The following is a 17,500-nucleotide window of genomic DNA, read 5'->3' on the forward strand; positions in this document are numbered from 1 at the left end:
TGTACGTGGGGCAAGCGTCGTCCAATATTCAGCAACTTGATTTGTTAAGCTTAAATAGTTAATAACCTTAACGTCAAAATAGGTTTCTTCTTTAATATTCGGTACGTACAATCACTTGATGGTCCAAATATTGTTCATATCATACAAATTGGATTGAGTCCTCTTCAAATTAAACATAATAAAAAAGCAACTTCCCATGTCGGGTTCGACGCTGTAATATTGTTTGTATTAATAGTTGATACATATATTGTGCTGTATTGCAAAGGCTGTTGGTCATGTTCATTGAAACGAGATGCAGTAGTAAACAAAATGTTTCCCCACATGTTGTTTCCAGAGGTTATGTTTCCAATATTTACAAAAACTTAAAATGAGATACAGTATTCTACATATATCACATTATTTGTGATATTTATATGATTGTCAAATATTGATATAATCAATTTGATAATTATTATGTTGTTTATGCCATACAAAATCCTTAGAGCATTTGAGTCACACGGCAAATATTGTAGGCATAAAATATACATATGCGGAAAAACAGTTAAAATTTTCGTGTATAAGCATATAAGCATTGCAAGGAAAAAAGCTTCATAGAGACAATATTGTATTTCAACTTACTCAATTCGGACAATCCGTGTTTGAATACCCGATCAATGGCATTCGTATTGGATGAAACACGATATGTTCGCTATGAAGTGATAGATGTGCATATAGCAAAGACTTAAATGATAAATTCGGTAAACAGTAGATAAAGAAGAAAAGCGCCTATTAAAACACTTAATCACTAAATGTGATTAATATCCCTTGATATTAATCGAGCTTGAAAATGTTAAACGCATTTCGAAATTTGCTTTGCAAACATGAATTTAAAAGTATTTAAGTGGTTTATTTTGTCATCAGCAAATGTCTCGTTATTAAATATATCATGATGTTTTTTCGACTTTTTTAATAACTTGTTGCCATGCATTACATGATTACAGCGGATAGGTCGTATTTAAGAATATAGGTGACATTCACTCCTCTTTTTTAATTGCACTCCTCAAGGCCACGAGTAAGCTATGTCGTGGCCACGAGTTACTTAGTCGAGGCCACGAGAAATAAAAAAGAGGAGTGCACAACTAAATAAAAGTGGAGTGAAATTAAAAAAAAAAGATCGGTGCAGTAAATAAAGGAAGGGTGCATTACACAAGAGTGGAGAGAATTTTAGCTATCTCGAAGGAACGACTTCACTAACTCGTGGCCACGAGCTAGCCAGCCAATCAAATTGCTCCATATGGACGTCCATGGTGATTTTAATACAAAGGAAAGAAATCATCGCAGTTAACGCCCGCTTTGGCCAGATATATATATGCGTACAGAGTATTTGCACAACTAAACATGTTGAATGAATTGGAGATTTATAACATAAACACGTAACAATTACAAATACAATATTTACAATATTCTAAGAAGCATCGAAAGCTTATATTAACGTTGGTAAGTGACAGCGTGTGCACGAAACACCACCGAATATACATATATTTTAACATGTGTATCAAGACATTTCTAATAAATGATTGGAGACCTTACGTACCGTACAACCCGTTTATGATGTTAACCTACAAATAAGACGTTGACATTAAATATAGTAGTGTTGTGAATCTTTCAAACAGGACATCGCACTTTATAAGTTAACGGTACATACCGATGGTTTTACTGGACGAGGATCTGACAGACGGTAAAGCATATTCCGATATAGCCACAACCTCCTTCTTCGTACTGGTATTGTTCTTCGTACTGGTATTGGGGCAAAAAAAGTGTCTATTAAAGTTCATAGTAGTGTAAATTGCATCATTGAAATATTGTATGCGTAGGTTCTTTGTAAAACATATCGTGCGATATTGTGAGATTTAATATGATATCTTAGTATTTAAGCTCCGCTCTTTCTTCTATAGTTAACATTAAGTTGATTTATTCATTAACAAAAAGCCTTGCAATCTTATACATAGGACAATTGTTAGATGAAATCAGATCGAACAACCTTTTAAACGAATCAATTAACACAAGTTCCAAAGTCTGCTATTTTACGAAATTTGTTCAACCGAATTATCAAATATCTTATCATATAACCATTAGGTAATAAAGCCTTTTCAGTTCAGACTAGCGAGTTTTCACCTGCTTTTGGCATATTCGATAAGTACAATATGTGTATATAGAATTTTACAATTACAATCCAAACATGTCATGTTAAAATCGAATATCTGAAATATATGAGTTTGTCGGAAAATAAACAACAACTTAATTAATAGAAAATTATATGAGAAATATAATTTAAATATAAGTACCAAACCATATCTCGTATGTGCATGCACTATTTAAATATCGTAGCTTAATTGACGTAAAAGTGCAGTACAAAGTTAGAAAACAATATTTGAACATGTGTTCAAGTTACTTTTGCACTCATTTCAATAAATCATTTTTCTTACAATTGATGGGTTTAAACGATTTAAATATCACCGTTTAATTTCCTGATATTCCTATTAAATAAAACTTGAAAATTACAAATGTGCATGAATCAAAAGAAAGCCCACAAAACACGATGCATATTAAAATATTCATGAAATATACTCGATATATGAGTTTTCCAAATATTGTTTATGTATAATGTTCAAGACTAAGTTTCGATTGCGGAAATCGAGAAATATTTTAGCTTTGCCCATGCCTTTTTTAAGAACGTCTGACATAACCTTAAATTTATTTAAATTCTTCCGTTTAATCAATTACAATTTAAATGAGTATCTTTACGTAAATTATAATAATACAAATTTGATAAGGCCTTATATAACCTTAAGTTTGCGGGAGCTAAAGAATTGTCATCGCGATACTCGACTTACCTCTAGGGTATATTATCCTCAATGATCTCTGATAAAGATCGCTCATGATATTTATAAACACCAAACTAATGAAGAGTGACATAGACTTGATTGTTTGAGTATGTTGAATATTTCGTCGCAAACATTAAAATCGACTGTTAACTATTTAATATCGTACACTTTACGATACATTATCGACAGTTGTCGAAAAAAGTACAGTGAATAAGATCAATTACTCAATAAGGGAGAAATTTAATGATTATACTGTTTTAGTTGAGTTATAATTCCTTCCTATAGTCCGAGATATGCTTATGTCTTCGAAGATATTAATAGAGGCTCGAATGCATTGCAACGCATGCATAATCATAAGTCCTTTCTGCATGTGATCGACATTCAATTCTTTCCGCGATTTTGAAACTCTTGGGAGATTATTTTATGTGACTGTGGATCGTATCACGTTTAGTCAAGCAGTTGAGGATGTCGCATCAGGGAGTAGTTTTCAGAACGCCGTGTTATAATTGTCCTGGGACATCTACCGGCAAAGAGCGAAACTAGCTGCGATGCTAGTTTATAATCCGACATTATTGCTTTTGAGCTCGGCGTTCGCTGGTATCATCTGTGTTGTTGATCGCACTGGTCCTCGATAGAAATAGAAAACGAAGTCTAAATAACATCAAAATGTTACGTTGACAAATAAAGAGAAGATTCATCATATCTGCATGAGCATCAGCAGGAAATAACCTTTTTTTTGGAAATAATATGAAATAAACTTCATGTATATCCCGTTTTTCTTATGTCCAATATCCCATTGTAAGCAAGTGTAAAATAGAGAAATGCATTACACGCTGGACATGAAAATCAATATTTCAAAATAAATTTTAAGGTTTGTATGACTTGGTACATCATATGGAACTTAACGAATGTTAAGTTCAAAAATTCAAATATGTATTGCTTATTTGCAAAATCTACTCAATCTATACCATGCACATAACACGAGATATTGACATGTTTTACCAATGTTTCGACTGATGGCGGACGATAATAAACTTGATAATCCTGGTACAAAAACAGTATGAAATTCACCATCCTTTAGATTTTATTTGAGGCATTTGGTTTTTATAATAATTATGAAATGTTAATACTGCGCGTACTTTATATTACAAACAGAAACTGTTTTGTTTTCGACTGGTGCTGAATCGATAAAAATAATTTAAATGAAAAGTTTGATTTTCATATTGTGTGTATCGTTGTTTATTCACAATTCGTTCATATAAAAAACCATATCATCATTCGTTAATAAAACTTATTGGATGTATAATTGGATATACACACATCATTTGCTCTTATAATACACAAAATGCGCTCATGCGTTAAGTAAAATGTAAAAAGAAAACACTCAAGATAATTGTATTATCCTGACGCGGTTTAATCTCTAAAAAATAACTTATTGCCGAAATATAGGGGTTTAACCTCTCGTTCTGGAACTGACATTCGTTGAAACGCATTGTTGGTCATTTTACAATGCCTTTGAATATAGGTGAAGCTATCTGTCCGACACGTTGTAGTGTTTTGTTTATTTGTTTTCATATAGGCAAGTGAAATCTTATGAAATGGTATGTATTTTAACATTTTTGGATTGGATGTGAATGTTATCATCGTTTGTTTTGTTATTGAGGCTGGTAAGCCTCCAAGGTAAAATGATATAACCAAACACAACAAGAAGGTGCTTAAGGGGCCTTTTCACAGATTTTGGCATGATTGGAAGTTTGTCATTAAATGCATAATATTGATAAATGTAAACAATGGATCTAAAAAGCTCCAGTAAAAAAACAAGAATACAATTAAAAAAAAGTAACCTCCAAGAGGGCTCGAAACCACTGACCAAGGAGTCCTGAAGAAAAAGTCTACCCCTTAGACCACTCGGCCATCCGTTCTCATACATTGAAGAATGCATTGTTTACTTAATATAAGCAATCCTCGTAGTTTCACAAAATAAAATGACAACAACATAAATCTCCAAATTATTAAATCATTTCGCTATGTAACGGTTTATAATGTGCAGGTTTTACATCGCCAAAAGATGCATATAATGGCTATTTTAGAGCATGGTACATGCTCAGTATTTCTGTTTCCTCACGATACCTTATGACACATATGATTTGTAGGTAACAAAAATATATCAACACGTATTTAAATCATGTGGGTGTTTATACATGAATATATTAACGGCATCGAATAATTTCGTGATTAAACAAGCAGCTTTTTATCCTTTAAGTATTTTTAATTAAGTTAACTCGCCGAAAAAACGCCAAACTGAAATACCTAACCTGTATCGCGAGCACCCGATTAAATGATTTAATGCGCCAGAAATCAGAACAAATATATGTTTAGGTAGTGAAGACGTATTTTCTGAATGCTGTGGTGTTAAAGCTATTCCGCTAATCATTTGTTATTCGCGAATATACATTTCGAAGTAAGTCCTAATAAACTAAGAGATCAAACAAATATCGTAGTAAACTTGTGTTATGAGCTGTGTATTTGAAAGCGTAATCGCATGCTGTATGTAAAGATATTATGAAATGAAAGACGATTCAATGAACAACGTTAATTGTTAATGATTTACATACTCACTTTATTGTTTACAATATCATACACAAATGTCACCGTAGATTGTGTGGAATAAAAGCGAATTCATAATTACGCAGATCATATTTAAATGCTTATGTAACAAGAATTATATGTGGACTGTTTGTGGGTTGTGATTTTAAACCCTGTATTACAATTTCACCCTTATATGCAGTACTATGATCTGGACCATGATGAAAGTTAATGAAACCATGTTATACTTTGAAGGGAGATTATACTACTTGTTCATTTATTTTGAAAAATGTGCAATCCATTATCTGACGTGCCGTGACAGGCGCAATCTGTATGATAAATATATTTAACAGAACAAATATACACTATCTTAGAATGAGGTTTATCATAGTATCTTATCGGCTTACAAAGCTACTTGACACTTTTATTGATACCTGTGAATTATCGAAGGTTTATATTTATTTAACCGTCAATATTGAGATGTTATGTATTAAGTAGCGTAGTAGGGAAGCGCTACGTTAAACAGGTAAACACGTCCATGAATGGCACAATGTTAAGTTTATTTGATGACACCGTATGTAAAATTAATTTGATGACGGCGTATACTCCCACTTAAATGTACCTTGTAATAGTTATCAAACACGATAAGATTCACATTCCTTTTCATCAAATACAATGGTTTGTTTATTTCGTGTGCGTTATATTGATAAAGCAAACCTCAGAAATTGTATTAAGATAGAAATCCGTGTTCTTATCATTACATATACAAGGATGATTATGTTTACCCGACATAAGTCAATCAATCATTTAATTATTACGTAGACTGTTCACATATTTCTCTTGTCAATGTACAGTGTTTGCATTTAGAAGATTGTATGCGACTATCACAATACACATAATAAAACATGCAGTATGTCCCTTCAACAATCCTGTATCAGCATGTGTTTGGCTCACTGGCACAACCATTTCGAGCTCTGGTAACCACATATGATACCGTGCGTAGACCGTCGTCAAAATATTACGTTTGGCTATTTTTACAGCAACACTTGTGGCAAAATCGTCATAAAACGTATGCTCTGAAAATATTGCGGCCGACATCGAAATTAAACTGTAAACGTTCAGGTCACTAAATAAAACCATTGTTTACACTCTCGACCGCACAAGCTTAAGCATATCATTTTCATTTGCACAGAACATTTGTGTGATGATAAATCGGCATTTACCGAAATAGGCCCCATCTTCGAAAACATACTTAGTCGCTATAAGATTCGTATTTTTTATAATAAGATAGAAATGAAAAATTGTGAGCACTACATAATTGTTGCACAATCATAAAGGAATACAGCTCGAACACTTGTTCAAACGATACGTCGACTCATCTCGTAAATGTCCTTTGGATACAAAATTGGAAATTTTAAGGTATTTGGTTTTCGTATCGATTTAATGCAATGTAAAGTGTGCGATAAGATAGCCGCTGTCACTGTTTCAAATTATAACTATTTCCGATTATTTAGTAGCATCTCCGGTATACGCTTACTCCTTATAGATAGCCTCTTTAAAATATTTTACAAAAACATTGATTTGTTATCCGAATGTTGACACAAACTTGTTGATCAGAAATAAGCAAGCACTGCATACACTTTAGTATTTATCTATCGATAAACGTTGGTTCTTGCAAACACCTAAATTATCATTACCTGTGTGTATAAAGCACGCAAAAACAACAACATCATAATACGTGGCATATGCAACTCAACATATAGCATGAATCGGATTTTAAATAAAGTGTATGCAAACAAAGCAGTGATGGAGCGATAATTTAAATGACCCAATACTGTGAATTTATACAACGTTGCATTCAACGTTATCACGTGTAAATAATTCGGAAAGTTTTATCGCTGCCCTATATATATCGACTGTTTCAGGTAGAAATGTTATATGTGTGGTGTTTTAGATCATCCCAAACCTTCCATTACACAAATACTGTCGATATATCATGCAATTACTCTGCTTTACAAATACATATACATATATGTTAAATAATGTAAGTTTAAAAGCACTGGTTTATTGTTCACATTTATCAAGCTGTATCACGTAACGAGTATAAATATATACATATATGTAAGTAAATGAATACAAATCAATACAAAAATAAATAAATAAATATATATAAGGTCACGTTTTAATAATAATGCCACTTGTCAATGACTCTGTCACTTTTAAAGAAATACATAAAGCCCGCTAAGAGTATAGAATACCTAAACTGATGAAGCATTCAAAACCAGGTACACTTCATTTAATGCACACTGATTGCACACAGGCGTTGAATGTCGATTCGGATATACAATCACATATCATCATTTTTTTTTAATTCATAAATAGTTAAATACAGAATTGTTCTATAGGTTTAATCGTAATATTGCATGGTATTTATTGTGTATTATCCCGAAGTTTATTGTTTATAATATATACCGTAATCAAGTGTTCGCAATTTATTTAATTTTAAAGGGCTCGTTCGCGAGTGAAACATTTAATAGACCGTAAATTTACACCCCTTTGATGTAAATGAAAACCAACATTAACTCAAAAATCCTAGCTTGAATAAATTAAATTTAAAAAACCCAATTTCTTTTCAACATTTTAAAATGATTTAAAAAATATATTTGATGCTAAGTAAGGAAATACTCAGAAATACAAAATATAGACTTGATCACTTACGGTAAAATACAAAGGAATGCATGTTAAATAGTTTGTAGAAAATAAACACAATTATTAAAAGAAAGGTATGCATCTTGTCCGGATATTAATTTGTTTATAATTGCATTGTTTTTTGGGTTGAGTGCAGTTTCAAATGCATGCATCAATGAATGAAACCGACTCTTTCTATAGTTCGTTTCAATAAAAAAAATATGCCATCACATACGTATATGCTGAACTGATTACAATTTAAAAAAAACTTGTACGTTCAATAAACTTCTTCCGATCAAACAGCAAATGTAAATAAAACCTCTTTGTTTATACTTTAAAATAAAGAAGTGAAACTCCAGCTGCTGGAGCAGTATTGAATTCTTAATATAAACAATTATTTGGTCCTTTATTTAAGGCAAGTGACCGATTGCCCAAACATTCAATCCTGTTGTAAACCCTTAATTTTATGCCTTTCATTGATCGTTCCAAGGTTGTGACTCCATTTTTTTAATTGTTCTTTGTTTGTTTATTTTGTGCAACTTTTCGAAAATAAATAATAAAAGTAATGACAATAATAATCCTTTACTTAGTTAACTTGAAATTAAATTTACCCCAGGATGAATGTATCTATACTGTTAAACAACTTAGAAAATGTATTACAATGACACGATTATTAATTGAGTATGCTTGCATAGGGAGCTGTTTCTAAGATCACCACAGAGATGTCATTGGCCAATGTATATTCTTCCGTTTAGAACAAAGCTGTATATTCTTCCGTTTAGAACAGAGCTCGAAGTGCAATATGATTTAAAGCATTGAATTCAAGAAGATATTTGGAATTATAGAAAAACGGTTGAGGAACAAATACTAATCCAATGTATTTGTCAACAAAAACTGTTCAATTAACGAATGGTTTATTTCTTAACCAAAATCAACACCTATGTCTTTTAAATAACTATGTATGGTTGTAAATCGATAGTTGTCAACTTAACATGTTAACTGTTGTATTGTTTACACAGTCAGACTCTTTAACAAAAGCGTAGAATGATTGTACTGAGGTGACGTAACCATATATTTGAACAATACATCGCGCATTATTTCCGGGTCTACCTGTTATTTGTCGGTAATAAAGCTTCTTGAGATTCATTATGATACGACATCAACACTTACATGTTTTTATTTTGTTTATGACAAATACATTCAAATAAATACACAATCAGTAAACAAATTACTTCGTTGGATGTTTAAAAAAAAAGACACGAACAGAGACACAGCTAAGACAAAGAATGAGAAATACAAGTTGTCCATAAATGCACACGCGCTTGTTTTCTATCATATCAAAGAATGGATATTGGTTTTGTTAAAAAATATGTTGATGTTGAATGATACATACATTTAATCAGAAAAACAACTTACGATAATACTATCGTGTTTCTTAACATATACTTCAAAGTAGGAAGTGAAAGTTAGACTAAGTAAATAAATGACTTATGAAATAGATCTATGTAAATACGGGTTTGTATATTATGCATTAAAGGAATTATTTAAACGCGATACAAATTTAGTTAACAGCTACACTTACCATATGGGGTAAATTCACTTAAACTTATTGCAAGACGAGTGAAAAGATGTCATCAAAGTCGGACCCACCTGATCGGTTATTTATAAAGAACCGTAATACTTACGATAACGATAAGTATTTTATAAAATGCAATTCGAAAGAGTAAACAGTATATATAATAATACACAAATACATTTGATGAATCCACATTTCACAGGTGAAACTTAAGGTATAATTATACATGAATAACAAAATGTAAGCAAACTATTTAGTTGACATTGTATAATAACAATATGACAGTGTTATTACACTGTTAATAAATACAATTTCAAATTGTATCAAGGTTTGGGTTCATTTTAAAGAAAGGCCCATCTTCATGCACTATAGAATTATTTATGATTAAGTATGATACCATGAGCGCAATATACAATAAAGGAAACAATACTATAAGCAAAAACTGGGGTTCAGGCCGATACATATGCATCCACATGCTAAAACCAAAACCACTTGGAAATTCTTGCTTACAATGAGGTTTACATAGAAAACGTGATCGAAGAGCTGTTAGCAACATTTATAACAGTTTTCAAGTAGCCTACTTTTTATGTTTAATTGTTATCAATTCAGTTCCATTATTCCCACATTAATGTGACAAAACGATAATTCGCCTTGCATAAATTTAAGGATGTTAATGATATTTCGCTCCAAGATGCGCCGTATTTGTCTATTCAGTGAACGTTAGAAAATATTTGACTTTGAGAACTCGCCATCTGTCAACAAGTGTAAGTAAACAATTGCACTTGCTATTTTCCAATAACAATACACATTAAGATATAGACGGATTTGTTCTTCAAGGAAGAAGGACGATATAATGCACACAGAATATATAAGACTACAACCGCGAACTACAGTTTAAGAGATAAATTAATTTAAGGCCGCTTCATTTAACCAAGAAATGTTAAACGCTTATTAAATGACAAGATGACCTTGTGGTCCATAGTGTCTTATATGCTACAAGTTTATTTCTAGGCTACCGTCAAACCATTTGTTGCCTGGACCTTCTTGCGCATTGCCATCAGCTATCTTTTGTCTGAAATAAATTATACTTACGAATAAATAGATAGTCCCAAATGTAATAATAGTTAGCTTAATTCGTATTAGATCGTATAAAACCGAAACTTAATGCGCGGCGCTTTTTTTAATTAAGTAAGCAGAAACTATTCGTATAGTTAAACATTTGCAAACAAATAAGTACGAACATTTCATTACTTTGTAAACTTTTAACCACCTCTTTTTATTTTTATACATGACAATCGCTGCGACAACAATTATCGAAAGCATCAGCATCGGGACGACGATGTAAACTGCTAGTAAATTGCTTGAACTCTCAGCCTTGTTTTCTGAAACACGAAAGAAAAGCTATATTCATATTACCAATTGTGTTTGCTTTGAGGTGTACTGTATTTAATATAACAACTCACGAAGAAAATACTATGTATTGTGCAACATCATGTAAAATGTTGCATTGTATTGTGGTATCGACCTTGATCTAGTGTTTCATTCTGGGCGGCTGCCGTTGTGACGATTGGAGAGCACGTATTTCCCATCGTACCAGACACACACAGACAACTAAACGAAGGTCCAGAAACCGCACACGTACAACCGTTTGTACACGGTTTAGAGACGCAAGGATCGCCTGAAATCATAAAATTGAGTCATCACACTGTGGGTAAATAATACACCGTTTACTTTAATATAACATATTAAACCGATTTAAAACGATAATTTCGTCCTGTTCTGCAGTGACGTTTTCTCTTTGGAATTGCATCTGATTATAACATCAATCGTTTCATGCGTTGACCATACATCATAGTGTATCACTTAATGAAGGGCAGATAAAACGCAGTAGGTAGCGAACGTACAGTGTGTTCGTGTACTCATAATGTATAGGGATAGAAACTACATAAGCATTATTATAGGATAAATTATTAATAACAACAACGAGTATTTTAATACATGTGGCGACAATACAGACATCACAACATTTATCATAAAAAACAACTGTAGTCAACGCCTTTGAACGGTCAAAACAAGGCATGGTGGTTAAAAGCGGTTGAAATACGCATCGAATCTCACATTTTCATCATAATACATAACGCCCGTACGTTTTTATATACATCAACCCCGCAGCAGTGTTAAATACTTAACAAGCAATGCACGATATTTTTTTTTAATTCGATTCAATTACAACTTTCATTACTTATTGATTCAATATGCACCAAAACAACAACAACACAAACTCAATGAGGCAGGATGAAATGAAGTAAAAAATAAATGTTCACTTAATTCCTTCTCGTTTACAAAGTTTTAGACAGTTGAACCATAGAGTTCAAACGCTTATCATCGAAATGCATCTAAAAAGAGACTTCGTTATGCAGTATGAAAAAACTCAGTTACACAGTGCCTTTATAATTTAAAAGTGAATATCGAATGAAATTCATTTATTTTAAAACATCATACTTATTTATGCCATAAATCAACACCCGGACTAGGCTGCAGTTGTGCTGTCAGTAGGCCAGATGTGATTTCTAATAATGTTTGTTTCTAAAAATATTTAATATTTATGGCATTATCATACCAGACAGTGTCCATACGATGCAATTATAACACATCGGAAAAAGGGCGTGTTCATGTTTGTCCAACATCTTTTAAAATCAACAAAATCATGTCTACATCTTTGAATTGTTTGTATCTCTTTTTATGGTTGACTTGTTTGGTATTGACAACGAAGTTTGAATAAAATGTCTTACTAAGAACACAGAATATGTTTGTGAAAGTTTCCTAGTGATGAAAAATCCTTAACGATAGCGACAGCCCAAAAAAACTGATATGGTTTCTTACCTTGAACTACTTTTTTTAAAGTATGTATATTTTATTGGAAACCGAATTCGTATAACACTTAATTAATAAATAATGGATAAATAGCCACACTCGAAATGAAATCTGAGAGAGTTCTCGGTCAACTGTCGTTACCATCGTCATATTCACAAGAAAGGATTCAGTTGAGAGCTGATTAAATTGACAGTGACACTAGTAAGAACAACAATCAGTTTTTCTATTGCATTTAGCATTTATGCTGTAATCTTTGTTGTCCACTGCAAAAGAATGACGAAAATCTACATAATTATACTTCCTTTTAGCTGCTAGTATAAACATACCAGTATTAACGTAATATACTTGTTGTTCAAGAATGCTTATATTTGGTACTTTAGTGAATTTTTTGAGTTCATATTTACTTATTATTGGTCTTTAGATTATTGTATTAAAGGAAACTATATATATATTGGACTAAACGAACCCGGGGCAGACATTATGTTTTACTAATCATTATATCTGAAATGTTAAAAAAAATCAAATGAAAATAAGATACTATAACGTTTAGGCGAATTCGATAAATATACATGAAACCATTCAAGTAGTACATGAAATGGTCTATATTATATCCGTTCAATGCGAAATGTATAACATAAGTCACTTTGTAATTTACTTGTAGTCGGGCCGGTTTCATTGCAAGTTGATCCATGGAAACCTGTTGTACAGCTGCATGTGAACGCCATCCCATTGACTGCACACGCCCCGCCGTTATTACACGGGTTAGAGGAACAGGGATCCGCTGAAATAAATAACTTTATGCCTTCCCTATATTTAGTCAACTATAAACAGTACTTATTTTAAGGGTAGCATATGCTGTCGTTATAGACAACTTGCGAATTTAATATGATAACATTAACTTATTGTTTCGTAGCAGTTCTCGACGACTAACGATAAAGTATACGCATTTGAGACTGAATATTACTCCCAAAGTTAAAAAGCAGCTAGATTAAAAACATGCACATTTAACTTTCATAAACAATTATCCCATCATCAGACGTGGATTGTCGAAATAAACCACTGTGGCATATATTTTCCTTTATTTCGGCAATGCTGAAAAAGAGCTGTCACGCGCGGCGGCTCTCATAGTCATATTACTCGGAATCAACTTTAAAGTAATAATTTTAGTAAAAATCGAATCAGATTCAACAAAACAAACAATTTGATACCAAGATGTAATATATTTTAAACACTAAATGCAACACAAACAGCGAAAACCATTGTTTACAAATATTAAGTGCGCGTACTCATGACGTCATTATTAGCACGTCAAACGACAAAAGTCATATTCTTTCCCGCTAAAGCTGCAGATTTTTTAGTATTTTTTCCTTACAAATCGGGGACGTAGAAGTATGATAAATATAAAACAGGTTAGTTACTGATGATTTTGTAATGCATTAGGCTCGGGACGAATAAAATAATAAAACAATGTTTGCTTAAAAAAAATTGGGATTTTCCGTGTACCGGTGGTTCTAATTTCCTATTTTATTTTTTAAGAAATAATTGACGACTAAGAAAATTGATGGGATAAATCGAATACTAGGTCGGTGCCGAATAAAGCTAAGTTTATGTTTGCTCGGCCCGAAAATCTTAACCACTCGCCAAGGTTCGTGGTGCAGATTTTCTAAGCCTCGCAAAATAAACTTCACTTTAGTCAGCACCGACCTAGTATTCTCTATATACTCATTTGCATGAGTATAACTATGTGAAATAACTCTAAAAATCTTCCCCTTACGAATGTTTACAAATGATTATATACATGACAAGTAATATATGTGCACACATGTTCTTGTGCAAACATGTCGATGACGTGAAATATTTGTTGTTGCAATGGGGATTTTGTTTACATGTGGTCAAGTCCCATACTCACATTTATGAACACGTCTCTTTATCTTAACAAACAGGCATGTATAGCAGAAATGATTTCGAATGCATGTTCCGTTATTAGCGGTCAATGGACCGCACCGATCACCACAAGCTATGAGTAATGACACATATAATTGACACATATATTTAAACTACACTTTACATATTTAGCAATGAATCTTATACAATAAAACATATATATTCTTTATTTACTCCGATATCGAAGATTCGAAAACATGAGCGGATAAAATGTACACCGGATATATACGTTCGTTATGACATCCAATGGTAAACTAGATAAAATCTAAAAAAAACCATATGCACATCATTTAAAACCATGTTTTGACACATTGATTTCATTCTGTACAAACTTAATTTTAAAAGAAGAAAAAAACGTGAATTTATATGAGCTTTATAAGTCTAAACCATTACTACTTTTCTACAAGCAGAATAATCTTGTTGCATACCTACGACGTGTACAGTCACAGTGGTTGTGTTAAACGTTTTACCATCACTGGCCTGAACTGTAAGGGTATAAGTGGGCGTCGTAACCGGGTTGAGGTTACCAGGCCTTGTCAATGTCAGCTGGCCTGTGTATTGGTCTAACGAAAACGTGTTCCCAATATCTCCACCTCAATAGATAAATTAAACAACTCAATTAGTATAAACCTTGATAATACTCATATACCAGAGGCTTTTTTCAAATATAGGCAGCGAGTGAATACTAATTTTATATTGTTCTAAGGCGGATAAACGAGTTTGCTTAGGTCTTTGTATGGAAGTAGGGTTTACCTGTATACTCCCAACATAAAGTAATGCTATATAGTTTTCCACTTTCCGTTTAGGATTGACTTACAAAGTATTAACATAGAAAGCACAGTCAAGTAATGCAACACAACAAGTTGTCCTTATTAAGAAGTGATTATATTGAAATCAATTTTCGTTGAAAGCACGACCAGTGTATTCCTAAAATAAGTCTGCTTTCGTATAAGAACACACATCGAGATCCATTGCGATTTCTTATGACTTATTGGTCCAATCGATTCGTGCTAAGCAGGCACTGGCATAAGTCAGTAAAATACGTACACAACGCGTAAATTTATACTGTGTCTTTCTTACCAGTTATAAAATATGTGATATTCGGATTTAGATCTTCATCGGTTGCTTGTATCGTTAACATGTAATCTCCTGCAAGTAAGATTTGTTATGAATGTAATGCAGCGTCATCACTCTTAATCCGACTTCTTATTGTAGTTTTGCAATCTACCATTATTAAGTTGTTTGTAAAGACCATAAGGTGCATAAACTATTGAGCAAACTAATATCTGGCAACATAATTACAATTAAACATTGTACGTATAATAAATTTTTCAAAACGTGTAAATGTAACTTGTGTTGATCAACACACTGAATATTAATGTTATTTTTGTCTTCCTATTTTTACAACACCACTTGGGAAATTGATATTTATTTTAACGTTAATTATAATACAATAGACAAAAATAACAGGAAAACACATATATGAGAAAGAACGGACACTCACTTTTAAGATAGTAACTGAATTAACACACCTGCTTTTGCTGTATTATAAATAGTCCCTGTGTATATACTGTTTATAAACTGAGGGGTGTTGTCGTTTTCGTCTTCTATGTCCAACGTCAGCGGAACACTCAGTTCACTAAGCGATCCGTCTGTAGCACTATTATTTGTAAATGAGATGCCGCTTCTTTTGATATCACACATATTGGTCAAACAGAAAAATACGATGTAAAACCAACGTGATCAAGTAAGTAAATACACTGTTTTTAACTTTAAAGCCGTTTAATGAACATGAATTATTAATCAAATATAATGCTTTGTTTTCCATCTTTCGTTTTATTTTTATACAATATACATGTAGCAAGGGTGAACGTCTGAACCCATTCCAATTATAACACTAGTCCGAACTAACATGATGTTAAAATGATTTCTACAGCAAATATCCGCATGGATATTAAGAGATTTGTTTGACGCAAAATCGTTTTTTTTTCATTTATTTAGCCTTAGATACTTTGTTTATATTAAATAGGGCCGCAAGAATATGGTGAATATGGTTACCGGCTTGCAACGAAAGGTCGTGACTTCTAACGCAAAACCATGGCGGGCTCTCAACATATTTTACGGAATCCATAAACTGGCTTTCTAATGCAACAGACATAATACTGTCTCAATACGCTCAAGGCTTCTGATGCAATCGACATTAAAATAATAGGTTTATAATTTATCTCTCGTTTGCATGTTTTTTATTTAATTAACTTAAATCTTTGTGTTAATTGATTGATAAATTACATTATACATTCGTCTGCTTTGACAACAGAAACAAACATGGTTTTATTAACGAAAGATATATAAGCTTACACATTAATCATTTCACATGTTTGGAAATCTTAATACGTCACAAAGAAATATACGGATAAAATCCAATTGGTCACTCATGTTTAATATACGTTTTACGAATAAATTTGGTTTTGGCTGAGTCTTTTCTTTGTGATTGCATTCGGTGCCCACAAAGAATAAAAATACTGTTATATTCGATTGTAAAATAAAAACAATAAAAAAACAACAACACAACTTTTTTAACATTATAATAACCCAAATAAATCAATAAACACTTATTGCACATGATCGTTATTTCTTTACTGTTCTTGCAAATCGGAATAGGAACGAATATCAAAATTAAAACCATTGGCATTAAAAACTGGTATAAGAAATGTAAAACTAAAAGGATATAAACATGCAGCCTCCTTTTAATAGTTTGCTGACAATGATGGATAAAATGTCAAGCAGAATGTTTAACCACACAACACAATCTATTATAAACAAAAACGCCAGAACGTGTTATGTACTTACCTGAACTCAAAAGTAAACTGAGGTGTCGTTTCTCGATCTATCATTGCCGGCGTCGTCAAATTCCAATTATATGACCCTTTTACCAACTGAAATGAAGGCAGGGGTGGTTTCTGCGTCT

The 17,500-nt window shown here is 32.4% G+C and overlaps 2 protein-coding genes across 9 annotated transcripts in view; both read right to left on the bottom strand.

The window, feature by feature from the left end:
* Window positions 1-2,891, bottom strand: part of LOC127857940 (protocadherin-15-like) — a 22,580-nt gene extending 19,689 nt beyond the window's left edge. Inside the window, exons 1-2 of one of the 2 annotated variants that reach the window (XM_052394712.1) lie at window positions 2,874-2,891; window positions 1,685-1,776 (exon numbers count right to left, since the gene is read on the bottom strand). The gene's annotated coding sequence lies outside the window, so the exon portion shown is untranslated. Of the gene's footprint in view, window positions 1-618; window positions 710-1,684; window positions 1,777-2,873 lie in introns of those variants that run through there. The other variant, XM_052394713.1, reaches the window with a different exon arrangement.
* A 6,418-nt stretch (window positions 2,892-9,309) lies between these two features.
* The window catches only part of LOC127857835 (protocadherin Fat 3-like), a 14,063-nt gene continuing 5,872 nt past the window's right edge, over window positions 9,310-17,500 (bottom strand). For 4 of the 7 annotated variants that reach the window (XM_052394519.1, XM_052394518.1, XM_052394516.1 and 1 more), the window contains exons 3-10: window positions 17,383-17,500; window positions 16,065-16,192; window positions 15,613-15,681; window positions 14,961-15,125; window positions 13,244-13,369; window positions 11,240-11,392; window positions 10,985-11,096; window positions 9,310-10,786 (exon numbers count right to left, since the gene is read on the bottom strand). The exon at window positions 17,383-17,500 is cut by the window's right edge and continues 138 nt beyond it. In XM_052394519.1, coding sequence (XP_052250479.1) covers window positions 10,708-10,786; window positions 10,985-11,096; window positions 11,240-11,392; window positions 13,244-13,369; window positions 14,961-15,125; window positions 15,613-15,681; window positions 16,065-16,192; window positions 17,383-17,500 — 950 coding nt within the window. In that variant the 3' untranslated portion in view covers window positions 9,310-10,707. Of the gene's footprint in view, window positions 10,787-10,965; window positions 11,097-11,239; window positions 11,393-13,243; window positions 13,370-14,960; window positions 15,126-15,612; window positions 15,682-16,064; window positions 16,193-17,382 lie in introns of all 7 variants that reach the window. The other 3 variants (XM_052394521.1, XM_052394523.1, XM_052394517.1) reach the window with 2 other exon arrangements.

This window comes from Dreissena polymorpha, chromosome 14 (genome assembly GCF_020536995.1).
Source record: "Dreissena polymorpha isolate Duluth1 chromosome 14, UMN_Dpol_1.0, whole genome shotgun sequence".
Lineage (NCBI taxonomy): Eukaryota > Metazoa > Mollusca > Bivalvia > Myida > Dreissenidae > Dreissena > Dreissena polymorpha.